This window comes from Aythya marila (assembly GCF_965140915.1).
Source record: "Aythya marila genome assembly, chromosome: 5".
Lineage (NCBI taxonomy): Eukaryota > Metazoa > Chordata > Aves > Anseriformes > Anatidae > Aythya > Aythya marila.
This window is the reverse complement of record NC_139046.1, coordinates 26,480,724-26,503,761: the sequence shown is the minus strand read 5'-3', so window position 1 is coordinate 26,503,761 and position 23,038 is coordinate 26,480,724. Positions and strand designations below refer to the sequence as shown.

Below are 23,038 nucleotides of genomic sequence, written 5' to 3'. Positions count from 1 at the left end.
TTCCAAGGGGTTCAGGGCAGCTTTCCTCAGCGCGCAGTTTGTTTTCGTCTTTTTATTTTTTATTTTTATTATTTTTTTGTCTCAGGGTGTGTGTGGCTGTGTGTGTGTGCGGGACTTTTTTCCTTCCAGCGGTTGGGCTCCGTCCCGGGAATGTGCTGGGCGGCCACTGCTGAGGGCGCAGCGCCCTCTGCTCGGTGGAAGCAGGGGAAGAGGCGGCGAGGTGCCCCAGCAGTTCAAAACCGCGTCTCCTTGTCCTGTCACTCCACCCCCTGACAAAAAGTCCCTCCCCAGCTTTCCTGGAGGCCACCTTTAGAGACTGGAAGGCCACAATGAGGTCCCCCTAAAGCTTTTGCCTCTCCAGGCTGAACAACTCCAGCTCTCTCAGCCTGCCCTCATAGGAGAGGTGCTCCAGCTTCTCGTCAACCAACACCCCCAGGTCCTTTTCCTCAGGGCTGCTCTCAATCCATTCTCTGCCCAGCCTGTATTTGTGCTTGGGATTGCCCCAACTCAGATGCAGGACCTTGTTGAACCTCATGAGGTTCGCACAGGCCCACCTCAAGCCTGTCCAGGCCTGTCTGGATGGCATCCCTTCCCTCCACCATGTCGACTGCACCGCACAGCTTGGGGTCATCGGCAAGCTTGCTGAGGGTGCACTCAATCCCACTGTCCGTGTCACTGACAAAGATGTTAAACGGCTGATCCCAGCACCCTGCTTCTATTTCTTGGCACATATGTACCTGATGTAACCAGCTCCATCATCTCTTCAGATTCTGTAAAGTTGCTGTGATATGTTCAGTTGGGGATTTACTCAGTGAGTAGACGGGGAGCTTAAGCATCTCAGTCACACGGTCCACTGCAGTGTGCACTGCATGCTTCCAGTCCCGTGATTCTGGATGTTGTGCACAGCTGCAGGACACCCCTCTGCACAAGGCTTATCTCCACTGATAAATGCAGAACATCTTTTGATATACTCGTTAGATGGATGGGAGGCCTTTGGAACAAAGAACTATTGATGCAAGCTTAAAGATGAAGACTGGTATCAGTGTACACACTTCTGCAGCTTGTGAGATTTCTTCTTTGAAAGAAAAGCCAAAACCCTTTCGGCCAGCTCAGCTAGACAGATCAAAGATCTTAAACATGAACAAGCTGAGATAACTGCATGTAGCATTAGATTTTGTAGTTACTCAGAGATTTCCAGAGATTCTGATTAGCAGTGTTTTTTTTTTTTTTTTTTTTTTTTTAATGCGATGCTGTGTTGTCATAGTTGTTGCAGTGGCGGTAGGAAATCAATCCGAATTGGGCCTCATTCTGCTGTGTGAAATCCGTAACAGAAATATGATTTTCCCTGTGAGATCCAGAGATTCATCTAAACTAGCTAGCACATTAAATACCGTGGTGTGCATGCTGTGTTTTCAAAACATGTTACTTAATGGTAGTTATTTGCTTTCTAATATCAAAGAGATCTGAAAATGTTACTCAGCTGTGTCACTCTCTCAGCCCATGGAATATGCAGAGATTTTGTTCTGCCAGCTTTCCACACTGCCCAATTTTGTGCTGGCAGGCTGAATTCCTGAAGTATGTTAGATGAGTCTCAGAGCTGCCTTAATTTATGGCAGCCAAAACATTTCCTTCTGCACCATTTCACAGGTGTGGGATCAACCGAGCAATTCATGTTCCACTCCCAGACCATCCCTGCTCAGCACCTACCTCAGTTCATCCCTGAAATGCCAGCACGGGGACAAATGCTGCCACCAAGCTTAAAAAAGCTTTATTGATCCAAGAGTGTTCAGAGAGACTCTGCAACACTGCAACCACATCCCTCCCCTGCACTGCTTGCTTGCATGTGAGTTTGGAGAATTAAAATTTTCACTGGCACTTACAGTTTTTTGCTATTTTAGTTGCATCGAGCCACACAAAAGGACATAAGGTTTCACCTACATCCTCCAGAGAGATTCATTTTCTTTAGATTTTGTGCATTTGGTGAAGTAGATAATTTTAACTTATCTAAACCCTTCTGGAGCTAGAAATTTGGGCACAAATTCATCAGCTTTCTCTTTCTCTCTTTCTGTGAAAGAAACCATCCAGTCTCCCTGGAGGTTTTCCGTGGTGTAAAGGTACAACCTAGCTGCCACATCATTGTTGAATCTGGAGTTTAAGTGGACACTCGAATAAATAAAAGTCACACCTGCCGCCGGCCAGTACCCATCTATATTTGATTATGTTGTTTTCTTACAGAAGACTGTGTTTTTGATGGCTGTATCTAATCTAGAATCTCAAGGGTGATAATTGGACAAATCAGTTTAGTTGGGCAGCCAGTTCTGTGCAAACCTAAGCAGAATAGTAATGCATGACTAATACACAACAGCACTGTGCATGAGATAAAGATTCATGTGTAACATATGCAAGACAAACCCAAGATGCTGCAGGAATAAAAGATGAAGATATTTCCTAGTATATACGTGCTACTCCCTGCTCAGAAGTGCACCCTTGAGCTGCAGAACAAACACGGTGCTCTCTGGACAGTGGAGCACAGCCCTCACTCTCTGCTGTCAGTACCCAGAAAGCCAATCTTAGTCTTTTTTTTTCCACACAAGTCTAGAAATGGTGAGAAACTTCTCACCTCTGATCCAGCTTAACTGACTCATAGAGCATCTGCGTGCTGATAAGCCAAGAGGTTCATTTTGGAAGAAAATCTGGGTTTTCCTAAATCATCATCTCTGTGAGGTAACAATGGTTGCCAGTCATGAAAAACAAAAACAGAAAACCACTATTTTTTGTACAGATTCAAATTGTTAGCTGGCCCCAAACATCTGATAGCCTCCAGCCTTAGTTCTCAGCCTGCACATTTTGGTGTTTGTAATGTACGCCTCTGAGGCTGAAAAGGAGACTCAAAATGGGAGTTTTTGGGGTTGCGGGGAAACGAGCCACATGGATATTTTACACTGGCAGTGAATGGTGACCACTTGGTCAACAAGCTTGGTGCTGCTGGAGAAGGGCTGAGAAATGACCCGTGAGTTTTAAAGAGCAGCCCCTCCAGAAATGCTGGGCAAGCGCACCCGGGCCTGTGGGCACCTGCAGCAGCCGCAGCGGGGCCGAGAGGGACCCAAACTGCCCTGCAGCGGGGACACCTCCCCGTGCACACCAGGGCGTGAAATTTAGCATTATTTTAGGAAAGAAGGCAGGGAGCCGTTTCCAGAAGAGGGGCTGAAAATGGCCTCCGGCCGCTGGGTCTCGAGGCCTGGCGCCTGCAGGGCGGGGAGGCCCCGGGCCGCGCTCCCCGCCCCAGCGCTGGTGCTGAGGGGACATCTGGTGGCCGGCGCCGGCAGTCGCAGAGCCCTGCAGCAGGAGCGGTGTCTCAGCAGCTCTGCCTTAGGAAGAAGAAAGTGCTCTTGATTGTAAAATGGCAGGCACGCCGCCCCTCTCCCTGCTTGTCACGTAGGAAAGGGTGGGCTCCACGGTGGGCCTCGGTATTCAGGAGGAAGATGCTGCAGGTCTGGTGTGTGGTGCTGTGGAAGCATGCCTCAGTGCTCAGTAATGGCTGAGGAAAGCTAACAGCATGCTCGGAATGATTAGGAAAGGAAAAGAGAACAACAACAAACCCCGCCGTGTTATGTCTGTGCAAACTCCCCAATGTCCTGAATGCTTTTTGCATTTCTTATTCCCATGTATTCCATCTGGGAACGGTTCAGAGAAGGGAAACAAGGACCATCAGAGTCTGTCCTCTGAGGAATGATTGAACGGGTGGCATTCTTCTGCTTGGAAGAAAGACGTGTGTGTACAAGAAGTGTCCATAGACTTGTGAGTAGCTGGGGGATTGTCACAGACAGCAGAGGACACAGACTGGCTGGGGTAATGAGATAAAGGCTAGGAGTCTGTCGTGTATTGAAGATGACTACTGAGCAGCCATAGCCCACCCTCATGTCAGCAGTCAGGCTGGCTTCTCGGGAGACACTGGAGCCACCTGAACTCTAATGGAAGATTTTTTTTCCAGTTGAGAATTCATAGAATGAATCATAGGATGGCTGGAAGGGACCTTAAAGGTCATCTAGTGAATGGATGGAGAGTGAAAAGGGTGTAATGAATGGGTAGTGAAAGGAGTTCTTCTGTTTCCTCTCCTCTTGCTGGCCAACATGTCTCAATTCTCCTAGTTTTTTTGTGGTATAGTCTATGTTGGAAGTTGCTCACATGGCAAAATGTACTTCCTGTGGATCTGCTCATCTGCACATGTATATACTGGCCAACCTGATCTAGTGAGTGGCATCCCTGTCTATGGCAGGGGGTTGGAGTTAGATGATCTTTAAGGTCCCTTCCAACCCGAGCCATTCCATGATTCTCTGATGATATTTTTTATCATTTATTTGTAAATATTAGTATATGCAGGGCTTTCATTACTTCTTAAGGGTTGGTGAAATCTTTCTTTGTTAGCTTTTTATGTTGATTTTAAAAAAGCAGTTCAGTATCTGAGCCATTTAAAATCAGTTATGGATCCCACCCTTCTAGCATATCTTTTCCCATGGAGCTATTTAATAAAATTCCTATTACCCATAACTTTTTAAAGCAGCATTAGCTATAGTTTCACATTAATTTAGTTCTTCTTGCAAAGGTCTCTGCATCAAAGCAGCTAAGTCTGGTAGGGGCCGTCTGCAGGGCACTTGCTCCAGTCTTTGTCCATGTGCTTTCCTTCTAAATGGGATAATAACAATATATGAATTTTCTTGGTTTCCCCATTCCAGCTTTTGCGCGCTGTTTCTGAAAATAAGTTCAGCTTTGTCAGCATGCAGAATGATTTGGTAACCAGCCAGTCTGTTCTGCTCCCAAACAAAAGGACCAGACCTGCTGTGCAGTGGAACACCAACTTTATTTCCACAGTCAATGACTTACACTATCAGAGCTCTCCAGCATCAGACCTCCCCAAGCCCAGGGCCACTCTTAGCTTTCAGTGTTTTAGAGTCAGTGTTTCTCCTACTACCTTTCACTGGGTGACACCTCCTTGCTTCATTTTTACTTATCTTCCTTCTCTTCTTCCTTCATTTTCCCTTCCACACGGTTCTGTGCTGGCTTCTGCTCTTTTAGGTGACTGATTCAAAAGAAAAAGATGAAAAAATATTGATCTAGTAAAGTGAATCTTGCCTGTCAGATTCTTTAAGCTGCTGATAGGACCCTGAGGAACCAGTCTGAGGTGGGCACAGTAAGGACAACAAAGGTCACAACTCTTCTGACTCATCTACAAAGTGATTACCATTAACACACATGCTACAGTGCTAAAATGCACATAAGGAGTAGAAATCTGTATTTTTTTTTTCCCTACATATCAGCTCAGCAGCATTAATGGCACTGAATGCAGTCTTTGTCGTCCACTGGGTTTCAACAGTTCCTGGTTTGCTTACTGCTCAGCCACAGTTCTGTAGTTTGTGCCTAAAGTAACTGGGAACCCCATGTAACCTCTGATTCAAGATTAACCAGGCTAAGGCCCATGTAGTGCCTGAGAACAGATGCTTCTAGCACAGCACCAACAGACGCAAAGGAATAAAGACTGGATCTAACAAAGTCATTCGCTTCTCAGCTGCTCTTTGAAGACGTTAGGAGGCTAAGAGGTGAAAAGATTTGCAAAGCTGACCCATTGCTTCTAGCCTTAACACTAGACTGCAGCACACATTTAAACCCATCAGTATGTAGTGAGGGATGGGAATATTTGGCCACGGTTAACAGGGCTTTCAGATGATGAGTCACATGTCAGAGCTGACTGCAAATCTAAGGGGAAATTTGTGGTCCAATGACAAACGGCTTAGCCTGCAGCGACTGACAACCTCCAAGGAGTTTGCTGCTGACTGCTCAGACTCTCAGAACTTGGACATGATTGCTACAGGCACTAAGAAAGATGCACTTTCAAGAGATTGAAAAGTTCTGTGGTTTGAAGGTGGGTTTCCAGGGAAAACTAGGTCTCCTAAGAAGAAGGATCAGAGAGAAGGAAAAAATAGGAGTCCCCGAGGATGGAGGAAAAGGTCTGAAGGCACAGATATGCTGTCTTTGCAAATCGTACTGTAGCTTCGGGGGGAGAACAGTGTTGAACTGATGCTTCTCACACAGGCTTATGAGCGTGAATGAAAATGCCATTCAGCTCTGAGATCCGTGCGCTTGCACAGCAAGTTTATAGAACAGAAAAGTAATACTGACTTCTAGCTTGACCCAGTGGGGCTTCTAAGCATACAAGGTGTTGTGTGATCTGCCTTCCACTTAGGTAAGTGATGTCTGGTCACGTTGCAGGACAGGCCAAAAACACATGTCCCTTCACCTCCTAAAGTGAGTGAGGATGTGTTTACTTGGTATTGTGCCAAAGCAGAAAGGAAACACAGGACAGGACAGCAAGTGGAGTCACTCACTCACCTGTAGTCCACAATCCCTGTCTGATTCCGGTCCAGTTGTCGCACTAATTCCCTAATTTGGACTCGATCCAATGGAATGCTTGATTGCTAAGAGAAGAAGAGAAATGCTAGCAAACCTGGGTACGTTAAAGCAGAAAAATCCTCCATGTCAGACTGGGACCCGGTTGTCTTTTAATAGGCGAGGAGATAGCCTGATTCATAGAAAAAAATGGGATGTAAAAATCCAGAGTGATGCTGGGGAGAATAAAAATAGCTTTTTTTTTTTTTTGGTAAGGATGTAAAATAACATCATGGAAAGCTGACCAGTACTACTGATCCAAGCACCATAGTGGTTTTGGCAGGAAGAAACTTGTTTACTCAGTGTGCAGGGGCAAGGATTTAAATGTCTCTCATTCACTTTCCCATAGCAGTAAGACATAATTATCTTTCAAGATCCTGTAGGTATATCCTATACAAACATCTGAGCTCTGTTGTTACAAGGCTTTTGTGATATTCTAGAGGTGATCCATAATCACTGATGCCCTCTGCAGTATTTACTGGATGTCACAGCATTTCTGTTGGGTCTTGCTGAGGGCTCAACTTTGCAGTGGGTAAATTTGTGAATTTAGCCTTCTAGTTGGAACATCACCAGCAGGGCTGACTGGTGGCTGTGGTGCCGCAGAGGGGTTTCCCCAGAGCAGTACCCTGTCAGGAGAGCCTCCCGGCCATGCTTTCTGGGGCACACCTGAATCATGGCTCTCCGGAAGGCTGTCACAGGGATCTTCATGTTTCCGTCCTTGTCAATTTTCTGAAAAAAGTCCCAGAGTCGCAGGTTGTGCTCATTCAAGTATTTCTAAGAGAAGCAGAGAGAAAACACAGGCACAACCATGAGCTGAGACAGCTGCTGATAGGTGCCACAAGCTCTTCTCTTATTCCTCCGCCTGTCACCCTGCCTTTACTCAGCCCATCCCTGGTATAAATGAGTCCTTAACTCCTTATGCAGGCACCATCAGAAGAAAATACATTTACTCAGGCTAATCCCATTCTTCTCAGTTATACCCTCTCCCTCGAAACAGGTCACAGTAGTAAACCTATATCCAAGCTGTGCATGCTTATTTGGTCTTCATCCCACCAGCACCACTTGGCTAGGCTGTCCAACCTACAGCCAGTCCTTCCCTGATCACTCGTGCTCTTCTCTAATTCCTGTCTGCCCAAAGGAGAACATGTCTGAGTGCCGTAACTATTAAAAACTGCAAAGCATGCTAGCGTGTCGCTAGCCGTGAATGACAGAGGCACTGTTTGATGTGAACTAACAGTCCAAACTTTTACTTAATTTCAGCTGAAGCCATGTCTACAGCAACGTCTCACCCAATTAGCTGAAAATCCGCACAGCAGCTAGAAAAGCACAATGAAGCTGGTAATGCAGAAGTGTTACTAACTCAGCGGTGCTCCAGTGCCTTCCAGCAAGGAGGACAGCACCATCTGCTGCTATTCGTAAAAATTACAGGCCTTAAAAAGCCAAGCCATTTCTGTTTAGAGCAGGTTTTGTTTATATAACCATAGTCTATTTTTTACGAAGCGCATTCATTCGGATGCTAAATCACAACTACCAGGAAAGGGTCTGTTGTGGTGGGCTGGGTGAGCAGGATGCACGCTCCTTTGGGTCAAACCCAAAATCCATCAGTTTGTTTTCCGCAGCTAGCAAACATCTACTCAGACAGAAATGGCAGACAATGCTGTTCAGTGATTACAGCAGTTAGGGTTTGCTTATATTTTCATCTTTGCCATTGCTTTTTGAAACCTGTCAAACTGTACAGCTCCTCTTTGTATTCTCAGCTGTAGAAGAAATAATTTGGATGCGCATTTTAAAGGGAACTATGTGGATGAATGATGTCATACAAAGGTATGGGATGATTGTTACTAAATCACAACTATGCAAATCAAAAAACACTTTTTTTTTTTTAGACCAGTTCCCTCAGATCCCAAGGCATTCATCTTCTGAGAATCAAAGGATTTGCTTAGTCAATCTGCATGGACTAAGATAAATGAACATGCAATAGTGATTATGAATATACTTTTCTGAAGGAATTTGACTGAATTTCCCACATGGAAGAAAGCTTACCCCTTCCAACCTCCCTCCCTCCAGGTGCTTGGGGCTTGTGTACTGTGCACAGGGGAACTGCAGACAAAGTTCAGTAGCTCACCTGAATCAGTTTCATAGGACTTGGGTGCTGCTTGGGGATCTTGGAGATACGGCCTTCAACTTCACCATAGATGACATCTAGTTCAGGACGTATTTGACATACAAAATCCAGCAACTTGATAAAATTTTCATTCACCAACACATTCTGGTTCATAGGAGGAAGGAGATTGCAGTCAGCGTGCATGCCCAGAGAATGACAAAGATTTGCTTTCATTAACAAATCCATCTACAGTCAACAGTAAGCTTTCTCTCCTAAGGGTGCTGCCATTTCCCATCTCTACTCTTCACTTTGAGGAATCCCACAGAAGCCCAACCCTAAATAACTGTTCTTCTTCCTTCTCTTTTCTCATGTTTGAGTTAGAAAAGGATCTATTAATTTGTGTAGAAATTAATTTGACGCAAGGAAGATGTACATTAAGTAAATGTCTCCACTGAAGACCTCTTATGTTGGGTGATTCTTGTTCACCACTGAGATCCCTATAAGACCTCAGACTCAGTTTTCTGTTTTAGTAATTACAGAATGGGCAGCAGCACAGTGTCCTGTTGTAGATTTTTGTGAAGATAGAAAATAAGCTAGCAATGAAAGTATTGTTGCCACTATAATTTATTCTTCCAAATTTAAGTTATAACAAATTTACTTTCATCTTGACTGATATTTTGAAAACATAGCTTAGATTTTGTTCATATCTGTGATGGTAGGAAAATATAATTGTTCATATATTATGTTAGTTACATATTTAATTGTGGGAAATTTCAAGGCAGTTCAGTATCAGGAAAGTCATGAAAGCTTCTCTTTTCTGACACTGTAGGAAGTTCCCATGCCATCAAGCATAGTATTTTCCCCTGAAGTATGTTTATAATGTATCCCAATGAATTCTTACAGCGTCTTTTTAGCTGAAGATTTCTACATTGCAGTGAGGTCTTGATTGCAATTGCTTGAGGACAGTCTTGAACTAGTCTGGGTCTGGCTGGGCTTACTGGCTTTCATTCAGAATCAACTCTTCTATGGGTGCAGAGTGGCTCATTGATGAGCTCCCTGCAGAGTGCAGGGTAACAGGGCATCTCAGTCCTGGGAGCCCAGCACACGCTCTGCCTGCAGCCAGCATTCTCCAAGGCTTACCAGCCTGGCCAAGTCCCCAGCAGAAAGCCAGCAGACCACCAGTGTGAGCTCAGAAGATGCACATAACAGCAATGTGCCTGGCCTGACAAACCTTGCTGGGGTCACCTGGAGGGAGCCAGGCGGTGGATTTCTGCATCTTTGACACAGTCAGCCAACAGCTTGGAAAAAACAACACACAGGCAGCTGCTAGGTAATGGCATTTTCTTTTGTACTATGGTGGGGAAGATGGGTACGTTAGCTGCTTTGATTCATGCCTCCCATAAAATATTTGATAGCCAGTAACTGCAAGCTGAAGCTCTATAAAGAGTAGATTATGGAAGGAATGTGGGGAACAGTTGTGCTTAGAAATGTTGTCAGAAACAATAAATTACATCATTAAAAATGTGCCTTTCTATCGCTTCACCTTTGCTAACACTGTCAAACCCATGCAGAAGTTTCTAGATACGATCCTTATTTGAAACTCTTCTTACAGACACACTAATTATTCATTCTTTGAAAGTCAAGATAAACTTTTATCACTGGGAAAAGGGGCAGAAAAGGCTTTTGTTTATGTCTTCCCTTATGTTTCCTGTTAAAGATTACAACCTTTGCTAAATTCTTAAAGGTTTAAGACAGCAGCAGATCTTTGGAGATGTGTATTTGCAGATATTCTGAAATGAAATGCAAGACTTCCTGCATCACAGCTGGAAGGAAGTCTGCCAGAGAGATGAGGCATTTACCTACAAACATTTGATTGGGATCCTGTAATGTCATCATCAATTTATGCCATCAACTATTTATCTTAAGAAATGCCAGGTAGTTTAGACTTTTTGAGGGGTAAGGAGAAGAGAGCATCACTTAACCCTGACAAGCAGAAATACGTCGTGAGATTTCTGTTGTATTGAAGACTCTTTATGTTAATTAACTCCTTGCCTCAAAATTTCTCGGGTGGCTCCATTTAAATAAATGCATTTCAATAATTTGATTGCTCAGAATTTAACCAAAATATCTTACTCTTTCCAAGTTGATGAATTGTTTAGATTATTAGTAACTGAACGAACAGAACCATGGATACTATAATGAAGTCTTTTATCTACACACAGCCTGTTTTAGTTTTCTTACGTAAAATGAGGCCTGACTCCTTGTAGACTTGGCAAATAATTCTCTTTCATCTTAATTTATGCAGAAAAAAATGTCTGCCCTAGAGGAATACCCACTCTTCACTCTTTCTGTGTCTGTCATTTTGGAAGCAGCACATGAGGTTCCGACAATATGTCACACCACCATCCAGCTCCAGAGGGAAATGCATACTAAGGTTTGGCCTCTCTGATTTTATTTTCATTCCACATTAGCTTCTATTTATTTATTTATTTATTTATAATAAAATCACTTTGCTTTCAGTGCATCTTTCTGCTCCTCTACATCGTGACAGAGTATCAAAGCACTTTATGGTATCTACCATCTCAGGTTACCCTGGAGGGAGACAGAATTCATCCTCCACTGTGAATTCATTTCTTGCTCTTGCTCTGCTACTGCAAAATGGGAGTGAAACATGGTGATACTAGAGGTACATCTCTTCAGAGCTAGGCTAGAGTCCTATAATTTCCATGTGGTTCCCAGAAGGGCTGTCGTTTTTATCAATGGCTGTGCATAAATGAAGCAGGCAGCAAGTCTCAGAACAGTTTTGGAAGGGGGCAGCTCTGGGATTCATGTAGTTCCTAAAAATGTATAGTGTATGGACTTTGAGGCTTTCCAGCACATAAGCTCTTACTGAGATGTTGATCTCCTCCATCATGGAATTGGGGTTCTTTCTGACAGATGTCACTAGCGCAGTGGCACCCTCCACGGTCAGGGGATTATTGGCCATCTGTGGGAGAAGAGATGTAGACAGGCATAGTAAGAGTGAGGATTTCATGCAGGAGGCATGCTGTACCCTTAGCAGTGACTCTTTCTTCCTGTCCTTCAGTAGGTCTGTAGAATAACTGGTCCCTTGTGATGGGTTTATTCTTTATTTCATGACCTCGTCTCTGTCACCCAAAACTCTGCACTGCAGCCTCCCAGTGGAGTTGCCTTCTCAGCCTCCATCTGCCTCCACGTGTGAAGTTTGCCATGTCAGGTCCCTTACATCTGTTGCAGGGGCGTATTGAAGTGGGTTGTGCTCAGCCATGTGATGGGGAGAGGCTGAGGCAATGGACTGCATTTGAAGATGTGCTTGCTATTAAAGTTCATCTGAATGGGGAATTTGCAAGGATGGTGATGTTAAATTTGGCTGAGAATCCAGCTCATAAGCAAGCTGACTTTTCTGAGCTGAATTCCTACAGAATGATTTTGGATTGAGAAGACATACTAGCTTTCAAGCTTAACCTCTGAAGCTAGTTTGGCTGTTCATTCAGCTTTGCCCCCTTTCAGGATTATTGATCCCTAGCTTACTAGGAGGCAATTTTGGCTTCTTCCAGGACTTGATAATACTCCTTGGGGATAATACTACCAGTACCTCAAGGTAGTGCTGTGGCGTTGCTCTGGTGAGGCAGTGGAAGTTATATATGAAGAAATATATGAAAGAGCCCTGCCTGGGCTTTGTTTTACCTTCAGGACTTCGAGTTTTCCATTGACTTCAAGGCCCCTGCAGAGCTTCTTGGCTCCCTCGTTGTTGATCTGGTTGTTGCTGATGTCCAGGTGAACCAGTGTGCTATTGACTTTGAGAGCTTCTCCCAGGGCCTGTGCTCCCTCATTCCCAATGCTGTTCCAAGAGAGGTTGAGGATTTTCAGTGCACCATTGCCCTCCAGGAAGAGAAGAAAGATCTCAGCTGCTGCATGCCCACCATGTGTACCACTCTACCCTTTCTTGCCTGGATGAGACAGAAGCATCTCTGAAGTCACACCCAGCCCAGCCCCAGTGAACCCAGCAGCTCTGCAATGTCACCAGGGTTTCTCCATCCATGGGAGTCACCCGTCCTACTCACTGCTTTAGTTCTTCTCCTGGCACTGACTCCTGCTGTCAGTAGGATGAGCCTTACTAGAGCTACTGAACCCCGCTCAGACCTCAGGGATGTACGTTCCCAGTCAGTGTCTCAACCAGGGTGTCACAAAACAGGAGTGTTCCTACCTTGAGACCTGTGCCAAGTGCCACAGTCCCCTTCCTCTTCAAGTGGTTCCAGCTCAGGTCCAGAATCTCCAGTGCTGTGTTGTTGGCTAAGAGAGAGAAATGGAGGTGTTAGCTCCTGAAGAGTGGTCTAGACACAAATGCTGACCCATAGTTAGGGGCTAAGAGAAAGTTTGCAGGGGATTCAGCCTTGACCTTCATTAATTGCTGTAAGAGGAACCTGTACATACAGAGTCTTCCCTTCCACTGCATCCACAGAACAGAGAGTGGCTGCTGGTCACAAGCAGAGAGGGAAGACAGCCTTTTCCAACTTAATCACAGAATGAATTATGAAGTAGGGAGGGAGGAAGAGAGTGGAAGGATTTCTTCCACCAGTAGACACTGTCTGTGTTTCCCACTGTGAAAAACGTCTGGATTCTCCTTGCCACATCTAAAATACCAAGACTTGCTCTGCCTGTGTTTGATTAGCAGAGGAGAGGAATTCAGCTTCCTATAGTAGCTGTGCCCAGCTGTATATGTGCCGGTGCCAATTCACATGCAGAGCACACCTCGCAGTGTAAATTCCACTTAGAGCAGGGTATGTGCGAATTCATTCGGGCCTGCTGTGACACTGGGAGGGGTAGGACTTGCTGCCAACGCTTCTCATTCTCAGACAGAATTTCTCATCCAGATTTTCCATGGATGGGAGGATGGACGGAGGCAGATGGTGAATTTAGCTGGCTTAAAAATATTCCCTTAAAAGAAAAAGGAACACAGAAAAGTAACAGATTCTGCAATAATCTTCGCAGCTCCTGCCTCAAGTGAGCTGGAGGGAATGAAAGAAGGGCCGTAAGGCCTTCTGGTTTGGAGATGCATTTTTCTGGGCTGGGAAGGTCATGAGGTTTAGCACTGATGCTTCAGTTCCCTGCAGGCTTGTCCAGGGCAGGGGCACAGTGCCTTGTGTCCCTCACCGCAGATTCATCTTTTAAAGACACTGACTGCAGTTAGAAGCAGGTTCATATCAGTGGGAGAAGGAAAGTGCTGATTAATCTGAAGGCTTTGTATTACTGGAATGCGTAAGGCACACAGGATGCTCTGGTCACAGGCTTGTGGCTGTTACAATAGCAGGTGTGTTGGGAACACCAAGGGAAGAAATACCATCAGATATTCCTGCAAGGCTTTCCCAGTGCACTAACAGCACCTGAGATTCCTGAAAGACTTTTACTGTTATTTTTCATTCCTTCTCCAGGGCTACTACACGCTCTGGAACTTACTTTGACCAGCTAAATAAGGCAACTTTATTTTATTTCTTTCTAATCTGTTTCCCTTGCTGCTTGCTGTACAATGACTCAAGCTATTAGGGTTTGGGCTATAAAAAAATCAAATATCTTCTGATATAGAAGTCAAATGTAGTTGCTAGTCACCTATGCTGATGAGGGTGAGTAGGGGGACCAGCCAGGAAGCCCTAAGTCCAGTATTTTGCACTACCCACCAGGTCATGGCATGGGACATTTTGCTGGAGAAGGAAATACGTGTTCACGGTGCTGACCCCATCGTGTCTCCCAGTAAGCGTGCTGGCAATCCTGCCTCTGGGGGACTAATGGATTAAGTTACCGAGCATCTGTCCCAGGAGCTGTCCTCCCTTCTCAGAGAACTCATTGTGGCTGAGATCCAGCTTCTTCACTTGGTAATTGCCCTGAAAAGAGACAAATGTGCAGGGAGAATGAGATCTTCCAGCCAGCTGCAGCCAGCTGCCGTGCTGAGGCCCCCACATGAGGATGAAACAGAAGGATATCAAACACATTGACATCTCCAGCACATGGGGGTTCATCAGCATGGAGACGGCAGCACTGTGTACCCCGAGACAGAGCTTTGCCAGGCATATAACATCACAGCAAGTATCTTTCCAAGACAGCAAAAGCAATGGGGCTTTGTGTTGTGCAAACTTCCCTTACACGGCTCATGTCTGGTCTGCAGCACATCCTGCAGCTGTTCCTGCCCCCTATTTCACTCTCACCACTGCATCCCAACCAAGAGCACTTCCTATTATTAGTCCAAAGCTTCATGGCAGCTTCTGGTGGTGCCAATGGAACTTTGAGACGGGAACTAAGAAGAGAAGTCAAGCTTCTTTTTGCTGAAGAATTGCAAAATGCTGTGAAGCCGGGCTACTTATGTGTCTCAAAAATTTGGTATCACCCAGATGTTCTTCTGTTGTTGTTACACAACCCTGAAGGTTTGTTTCTCAGCCAGACTCACGCAGCTGTCCTGAGGAAATGTTAATTCAGTCTATCCTTCTCTCTGTCCTCCCAGCCTCCCTCATTTCTGAATTAAGCAAGAGGCACTTAGCAGAATTATGCCAGGAAATCATACGGGCATTGCCACGTGAAATCATGCCAAGTGAACAGCAGCTTCAGGACAAGGAGTCTGCTACACAGCCAGGGCTGCAAATGACCTTGGATTGCAGGTAACTCACCATCAATGCCTCAGCAAGGCATGATGCAGCCTCCTCTCCGAAGTTGTTTCCTGGGGAGGAAAATGTGTGTTAAAAATGTGCTGATATTTCCCTTGGCATTGTGTTGGGGTCTACAGGAGGTGGAGCATCCAGTTAATCATGGCCCATATCAGGCTTTGATAAGTTAGTCATTACTCCAAACCACAGAGGAAAATTATCCCAAGATGTAAGAGAGACACAGCAATTGTCTAAATTTCTCACACAGGACTGTTTTTCAGAGGTGCTGGAGGTTTAGCTGGCCAAATATTTATTTTGATCACATCACAAAAATCTAGATTTCCACACTGTCACTCTGGGTTCCTGTCAGAGCCATAACTGAGAGTCTGACTAATGTTCTTGGGATGAGAGACTGAAATGAAACACACAGTATTTCACTTCCACTGCTACCACTGGGTGCATGCAGCCCACCTGAGAGCTGAAGAGCATAGAGGTAGGATGCGTTGTCCAAAAGCAAACTGGCAATGGCTTCAGCTCCTTCTGTGCCTAGGTGGTTATTGGAGATGTTCTGTGAGGAAACAAGGAAGGATAAGGAGGATAAGCCCAGAGAATGAATTAGCCTTATTGTATCTTTAATGACCAAGATATTAAGGGAAAAATGCAAGATCAGCAAAAAAAAAAAAAAAAAAGAAGTGCCAGCCAGGCAGTAATTAATAAAAGTTACAGGTATGTTTGATCCCTGTTCATTCCTAGCAGGAACAAAGTCCAAGAGCCATCAGTTTCACATGGATCATTGTCTTCAGTGAACCAAGAGGCATTTGGCCAAGGATCTTTTTTTCCAATGTAACACATCCCATGGCCTAGTAAAATGCATTTTGCATACCCCAGATTCAGAGTGAAGGAACATTCCTAAGGATTTATATCTGAAAGTTTTGCATTACTCCCTTAATCTATTTACAAAACTTTCCCCATATCATGCTGGAGAATAAAAGTTCCTGACCGAAACATATTTTCCATTGGCTAAGTATGACCTAGAAAGACCTAGTTCTGGTAATTATTGTCACATCTGCTAATGAAAAGAACAGTTCCAGGCTCCCAGGCTCTGGGAGCCTCACCAGGCTCATCACGTGCACGCTTCCGCTTTTTAGAAACTTGCACATTTTAAAACTCCATGAGCATAAAATATGACTTTCAGAATGTGAATCTTTTTGCATGGAAGCAACCGTTATTTGGTTCAAACTTGGAATGGGATGAATTGGTTTTCTTTCATGAAATTCCTCAGATGATTGAACTTGGTGAGCAATACAGTTGGCTAAACACTACGTCAGGTTGGGTACCAGTTCCTGAAGGGAGCAATTCTCTCGTAGCATCTCTGCCATGTATATGGCTCCTTCTGCCAGAATGCCGTTATCTTCCAGCTCTAGGTGGGTGACAGTTGCATTGGACTGGGAAGACACAAAGGTAAACAGAGACACACAAAAGACGCATTAAAAGTGACTGAAGTGGGTAGTTTCCTTAGTTCAACAGACACTGGACATTTCCTCCAAACCCCTCAAGGTGTTGCGGGTCCTGAGGAGGACAGTGGTCAGGAAACATGGCATAGCTAGAGCAGTGGAAGATGGCATACAAAAGAGGGACCCTTTTTTGTTGAGGCCTTGAGTAGATAGGACTTTCCATTGCTTTTTGCCACCATGGAGAGCCAGGTTCAGATCCAAGCTCAAATTGCCCAGAGAGGCATCCTGGGCCTGTCCATTGAGCAAAACTTGGGGTAACTCCAGCAAAGGCCAGCAGTTGCCACACAAAGCTTTCCTGTGCAGGTGATTAGAAATATAATGGAGGCTCGGGGTTCCCTTGTGGAAGGTAGGTCTTTTTCTCCCACACTGTGTATTCAGTGATGGCTTCCAAGGCTGAGAGAGGCCTAAACTGCCTACTGTCATTGGCAGCAGTGGTCCCAATCTTACTAGCTACTCACCACCAGAGCAATAGCAATGGCTTTGACACCTTTGGGTCCTAGACCATGATGGTTCAGGTTTATATAAGGCTTGGCCAAGTTCTGAGTGAAGTGCGAGACAGGCACCACCTCCATCAGCCTGCATGCTTCCAGATACAGCTCTGCACCCGTAACACCTGCAAAGGCTCTCCCAGGATCTACAGAGAAAAAATATATATTGATGAGTGGTGCATTCAGTGCTTGCCCTCCATATTCTGAGGTTGTTTCTCCCAAGCACTTGACTCCCTCTGGGTTCAGAGGGTCCCTTGCACAAGGAACAGCTGACAAGTATGAGGGAATAATTCCCCAAAGCAATCACTCTCACACAGGTTTCTTGGCATTTCTGTGCTAAGCACAGGACTTGCCCCAATATCTGTAACACTTCCTGATGCAGGAAAGTTGAGATGAGGAGCAGAGATGTTCTTACCTCAGCATCCACGACAACGTGGGAGATGGGGATAGCCTGCCAGTGGTCTGCAGAGAACTAAGCAGCCACCTCAACTGAACTCTTACTCTTGGCCTTCACGAGAACCTTATTTTTTGGGTCTTGATTCATGACTCAAACTGAACTATCAACAAGCTGTGCCAGACTCATTGCTTCAGGCCCTAGGTAAAGTTTTACATGGTGGAGCCAAATTAAGTAACACTATGCAACAACAGAAGGGTTTCACTCTTTGAAAGTTATCTTCCCTCTGGTTCTCCCCATCCCTTCATCCCACACCTCCGTGAGTTAATGTATTCTCCTTGCTTCTCCATTTGGCATCTGTAGCTTCTCATCAGTCTGCAATATGACTAAACCTTTCTTGGTGTAATTGAGAATTTCTGACATCAGGCAAAAACATTTTCATCATTTTTTTTTTCTTTTAAATTTTAATTGAAGCATACAGCTGATATTGCCAGCAGAGCTAGGGCAGCTCAGAACATCTTGGCTTACGAACAGCAGAAAGAATCCTAGCATTCGCAACTTGGCCACTGGGTGTTGTTGACACAGCTGCAGTGAGACATATCAATGCAGCTGGCGGCTGCCTTTCCATAAAAACCTGTCATTTGGAATTCCTTCATCAAACCCCATACTTAGAGCTCATATTTCTCCATGTTGTTATATGCTTCCAATGGTCTGACCTCAAGACAAATTCTCTTCTCGTCAAAACCATTTTTCCAGTTCAAACTGAGGCCTCTCACAAAAGTTTTTTTCCTTGCATTCTTATTTTATTTTTTTAAATTTTCTTCCATTTATAAGAAATCAGCAAGCACTCATCCTAAATTATAGGCAAGTCCTACTGTGACAAAAATGAGTGCAAGACTTGTTTAGCCAGAGGACTGACTTCACTGGGCAGCAGATAAGAGCAACCAGCACAGTCTAGGACAATCATGGCAAATCTGTGGCATGCAGACCACAGCTGGCATTCAGCATTTCATCAGGAGCACACAAACAGGGCCTGAGGCCCAGCCCTGGCTTCAGCTAGCTGGTCTGGTAATGCTGGTTATTAAGGACTAGAGGAGGGAGGAAGGCACAAAGGAACAGGCCTATATGCAGGAGTTGAAGGAAGATGCTTGGTGTCAAAGGGAGAGCTCCTAGAGGGAAATTCATCCCCCCTGCCTTTCTCAATGGCCAGATAAGGAGTGGATGTCAGGTCATTTGTGTCTGTGGCCTCCACTTCTGATACATACCTGTTGGTAGGTGCAGCACTGACTGTGAGGGGAAAAGCTAGTGAGGGCAGATGAACGGAAAATATTCACCTTTAACTTCTAGGTCAATGTCAGAGCCTTGTGTGGCCTTCTCTGCTGGGGCTTCGGGCGGTGACAGAGGCTCTGGAGTCTCACTGGTGTCTGATATCTCCTCATTCTGATCTGCTGCGAAACCAAGCGGATTCATTTTGTCAGTGCCAGCACATTTGTGACTCCCAGCACGTGACAGAACTTCCCACTGCTCCCACTGAAGTCTGCACCCCTCTTCAACAAGCTGCAAACGAGCTCCTGCCCCAGCACAGCTTTGTGCCCACCGCTCCCCGTGCTGCGTACCCACATGGTGCTGGCTCTGGTGTGGGGACGGGCTCACGTCTTCACTCCCCATTGAGCTGCCTTCCTCCCCTTCCGCGGTTTTGGAGTCTGTCAGACAACAGCAAATTTCCCCTCTCCATCCTACTTTCCCACAAACCTACAAGCCAAAGCCCTGCCAGCTCCTTTCAGCTCTCCTGAACTGCCTCACGCTTCCCCAGGCACTGGCAGGACACTTGGCTGCCTGTGCTATCAGGCTGGGAATGCTTTGTTGTACTCTTCAAGCAGGGCAGAAGTGTTTGAATGCTATTGTACGTTGGGATTGAGTGTAACCAGACCCACTGGAAGTGGTACAGGTCATAATTTATTTTACACTGAGAGAGAAGGAGAATTCGGAAAATTCCTCTTTACGAGGAATAAATGCATACCAGAATCAGGAATGGTTTTGCCAAAATCATTCCTGGTGAATAATTACACTTTTTCTTTCTTCACCTACTCTTAATCTTTACTTGATTCCCTGTCACTGCTTTTACCACCTTCTTCCCTTACTCCTTACTTCCCTTTAGAGCTCCAGGCTGTTGACCTGTTGGTTTGTGCCCTTCTGGGTGTCATTTAGGATTGATGTATGACATGGAGCTCGCAGTTTGGCTGTTCACTCAGACCTGCTTGAGGGAAAAAACTGGCCAGCTGGCACCCACATCACAGCATTTCAACCAGCCCTGCAGCTCCTTCATTAAGGCCTTTTCCTTCTGCCAGACTTTCTTTGTTCAAAGAAAGGGGTTTACTTTAGCATGAGAAATGCAAAAGAAAAGGTAAAAATAGGTCTAAATCCCATGTAAAGAAATCACCCAGATTTGGAATACTATGATAGTAACCACAGATCGTCTTTCCTCAAAGACCCTACGATGCTGGACATCCACAAACTTCCTAATCTGAGGGGCAGACAGCCTGTTTGTATGCTATGCAAAACCCACCCAGACTTTATCATCTGATAATGGGGCTGTCCTGTGTCCAGCCAACCCTGCACTGCATGGTTTGAGCCTTGCAAGGTAGATCCAGAAGTGGTCCCCTGATTCCTGTGGAGCTGTAGGAATTAACACTGATTCAGATATTTATACCGGCAAGGGGTTATTCAGGCAGATACTCAAAAAGCATTGACTCTCACTCATCATTGTTAGAATCAACGCAGAGAAAAGAGGCAGGGCTGGAGATTCATTATCACCCTCTCCTTTTCTGAGGCGTTGGGGCTGCAGGCACATCTTTCTGGTCAGCCTTCTTCAGGCACAGCTTTGACCAGTGACGAACCAGGAGCTAGGAGGGGAGGTCACTCCATGGTTTGATGCAAGGCTGATACGGGATGCATCCAGATACCTGCAAAACCCTTCTGGTATGCTGGACTACCAATGCCTATTCTCTGGGCACGTTATTTTATTCCGTTCCCTCTTGTGTTGTACAAATATATGATAAATCCCAGTGGCAGCTGATGCTGTGATAGTAAAGCTCTTTGTTGAACATCAGGCAGACAAATACATCAGAATAACAACTCAGCAGGAGCAATGAAAAATGGAGCATAGCATTTTGCAGCATGCAGACAAGATGATACGAATGTAAATGCTTAGATTGAAGCAACTTTTTACATTCATTAAGTGCTGCGCCAAACTATATGGCTAGACACTAAACTAGGAGTATAAAGTGTTGAAGGAATCTATGAATAAACTGCTACAAGATGCATGTGATTTTGTACGTAAGCAAGTTTTAAGCAAAGTATTTAGGAGCCAATCTTCTAAAAGTTGTCAGCTATTGAAGAATGAGTAATGAGGCTTGTGTCCTGGTTTGGTCATCTAGCCAAGGTTATCAACTTTTTATCTCCTATTTTAGGTCATGCCAATGTGGATATCAGAAGATTTCTAGATAAATTATAAACATATGTTAGATACTTGTGGGAAAATATAGATTTTTTTTCCCCTAGTGTGAATAGTTTAGGCCGCCACCACCACCAAAAGACACAAAGCAAAACAACCAGAAATTTTGACAACATTTTGCCTATGGAATATGGCAGGATTAATAGTTATACCAAGCTCTTCATGGCTTCTATCAGTCAGATTCAGCCAGCATTTTACCCAGAATTATTAAATGCCATATGTAAGGAAAAACAGCAGCCAATTGTTAATTGACCAGATATTTCCTAATAATATTTTTGAAATTAATACTGTCCAAAAAAAAAACAGAAGAAATATTGACTTTAATATAATCACTTGAGCTTGATAGCAGGTCACTAATTACGTCAGACTCCATTTACAGAGTAAAAACTTCAGGAGTTTATAGCCAAGAACAGAAGCCTGGTTTGCAGAAAAGCTATCTAAAAGGGCCTAATCGCACACATATAGTAAATTATTATTGCTGGATCAAAAAACAAACAAACAAACAAAAAACACAAAACAAAACAGATTATCTTTATGGAAAAAGAAGAACAGATATTTAGTCAAATGCTATTCTGAAACAGTGGAAGACATCCTGAGAAAGGATCTCATCTATTACAGCAATCATCAGGGAAAATGACTACATAACACTTGAAAAATTGTTTTATGTTCTATTTAAATACAAGAAAACAAGAACCAAAGAGAGTTGTCTCATACATTTGATTATTTTAAAGTAATTGTATTATGAAGGAAAATAAGAAATTAACTTGTAATGACTAAGTGACAACACAAAAAAGGCTTTGAACTTTGAGAAGAACTTGCTGGTAGCATTGGCAGCACAGTAATTACTGGAAGCAGATGTGTAATATCTGTTTTAAAAAAGTCACGTAGTATTAGTGAACACTCAGAACAGCGTATACAATGGATGAGCATTCCCACAGGTACTGATACTGAGAAGTTTTGCTTTGAGATTTGAGAAATATAATTACTTATGCAATTAAAGAAGACAAAAGGATTATTAAGGCAATTACTGGTGTTTCTATGAAGAGTTTGTATTTATTAATAAGGAAAATGCTTAGCACTAGCATAACTAGTAACTCTTGGTGCATACTAAGAAGACCTCAACTGCTTTTCAGTATTTCTTTGCTTTACTTCAATAAATCAACTGTACCTTGAAAGTTATCAGGGCAAAAAGCCAGTTCCCCTCACATTGTGACAAAGTCGGTCAAGTATAAAATTTGATGAGGGAGCAGTACAGGAATAGTCACGCTAAGCTAGAAAATCAGGCCAAAATACTACAGACCTAGACCTTAACTCCAGCTAGCACATTCACAGAACTATCTTGCCACCTTCAAAAGTCTGCCCATCCTTCTAGGCAAGGGAGGGTTGAAATAGGATCTCACCTCACGTGGTGCTGAGCTCTGACATCTGTGGAAATTAAGGGAAATGAAGGGCAGCTGGCATAAATGCTGGGAAGCTGGTAGTGGCCAGCTTGCTTAGGGTGCATTTTGTTCTCCAAGCAAGGTGCCAGCCTGATTGTTAGCAGACAGCTCCCAGATGGCAGCTGTAATGTTTGGGCATTGGTACCTTGGGTCCATACTCACTCCATTTCTCTGTGGTGGTGCCTCCCTGCTGCCTTCCCCCCCTTGGATCCTGCTGATCCACCTTTGCCTACTTCAAACTATTTCTGAAGTGACTTAGCAGGTAAGTAAGCACCACACCTGTGTCCTTCTCAGACTCATTCTCCATGGGTACGTTTCCTTGCCAGCACCAGTGAGCTGAGGGTTTATTTGCCTTTTCTCTTCTGTCAGCGAGGGGTTTGCAGCCACCTCCTAGACCCTACCATTCCCTCTAAGGCGTGCACACAAAGCACGGCTGCTCGGCTACAACTGACAAGCCTCCAAGAGCAACGGTGCTAGTTGTAAGGTTGACGTTT

At 44.6% G+C, this 23,038-nt stretch overlaps 1 protein-coding gene across 1 annotated transcript; it reads right to left on the bottom strand.

Moving 5' to 3' along the window:
• Positions 1 to 5,001: 5,001 nt before the first annotated feature.
• LRRC74A (leucine rich repeat containing 74A) lies at positions 5,002 to 22,851 on the bottom strand (the record flags this gene model as incomplete). The annotated part of the gene is made up of 14 exons (XM_082762830.1): positions 5,002 to 5,077; positions 6,385 to 6,470; positions 7,108 to 7,215; positions 8,567 to 8,710; positions 11,436 to 11,531; positions 12,251 to 12,445; positions 12,771 to 12,856; positions 14,361 to 14,442; positions 15,220 to 15,269; positions 15,667 to 15,763; positions 16,533 to 16,640; positions 17,168 to 17,343; positions 18,926 to 19,039; positions 22,824 to 22,851. 14 exons carry the CDS (start codon positions 22,849 to 22,851, stop codon positions 5,002 to 5,004), a joined length of 1,446 nt encoding a protein of 481 aa, XP_082618956.1.
• Between the last annotated feature and the right edge of the window lie 187 nt (positions 22,852 to 23,038).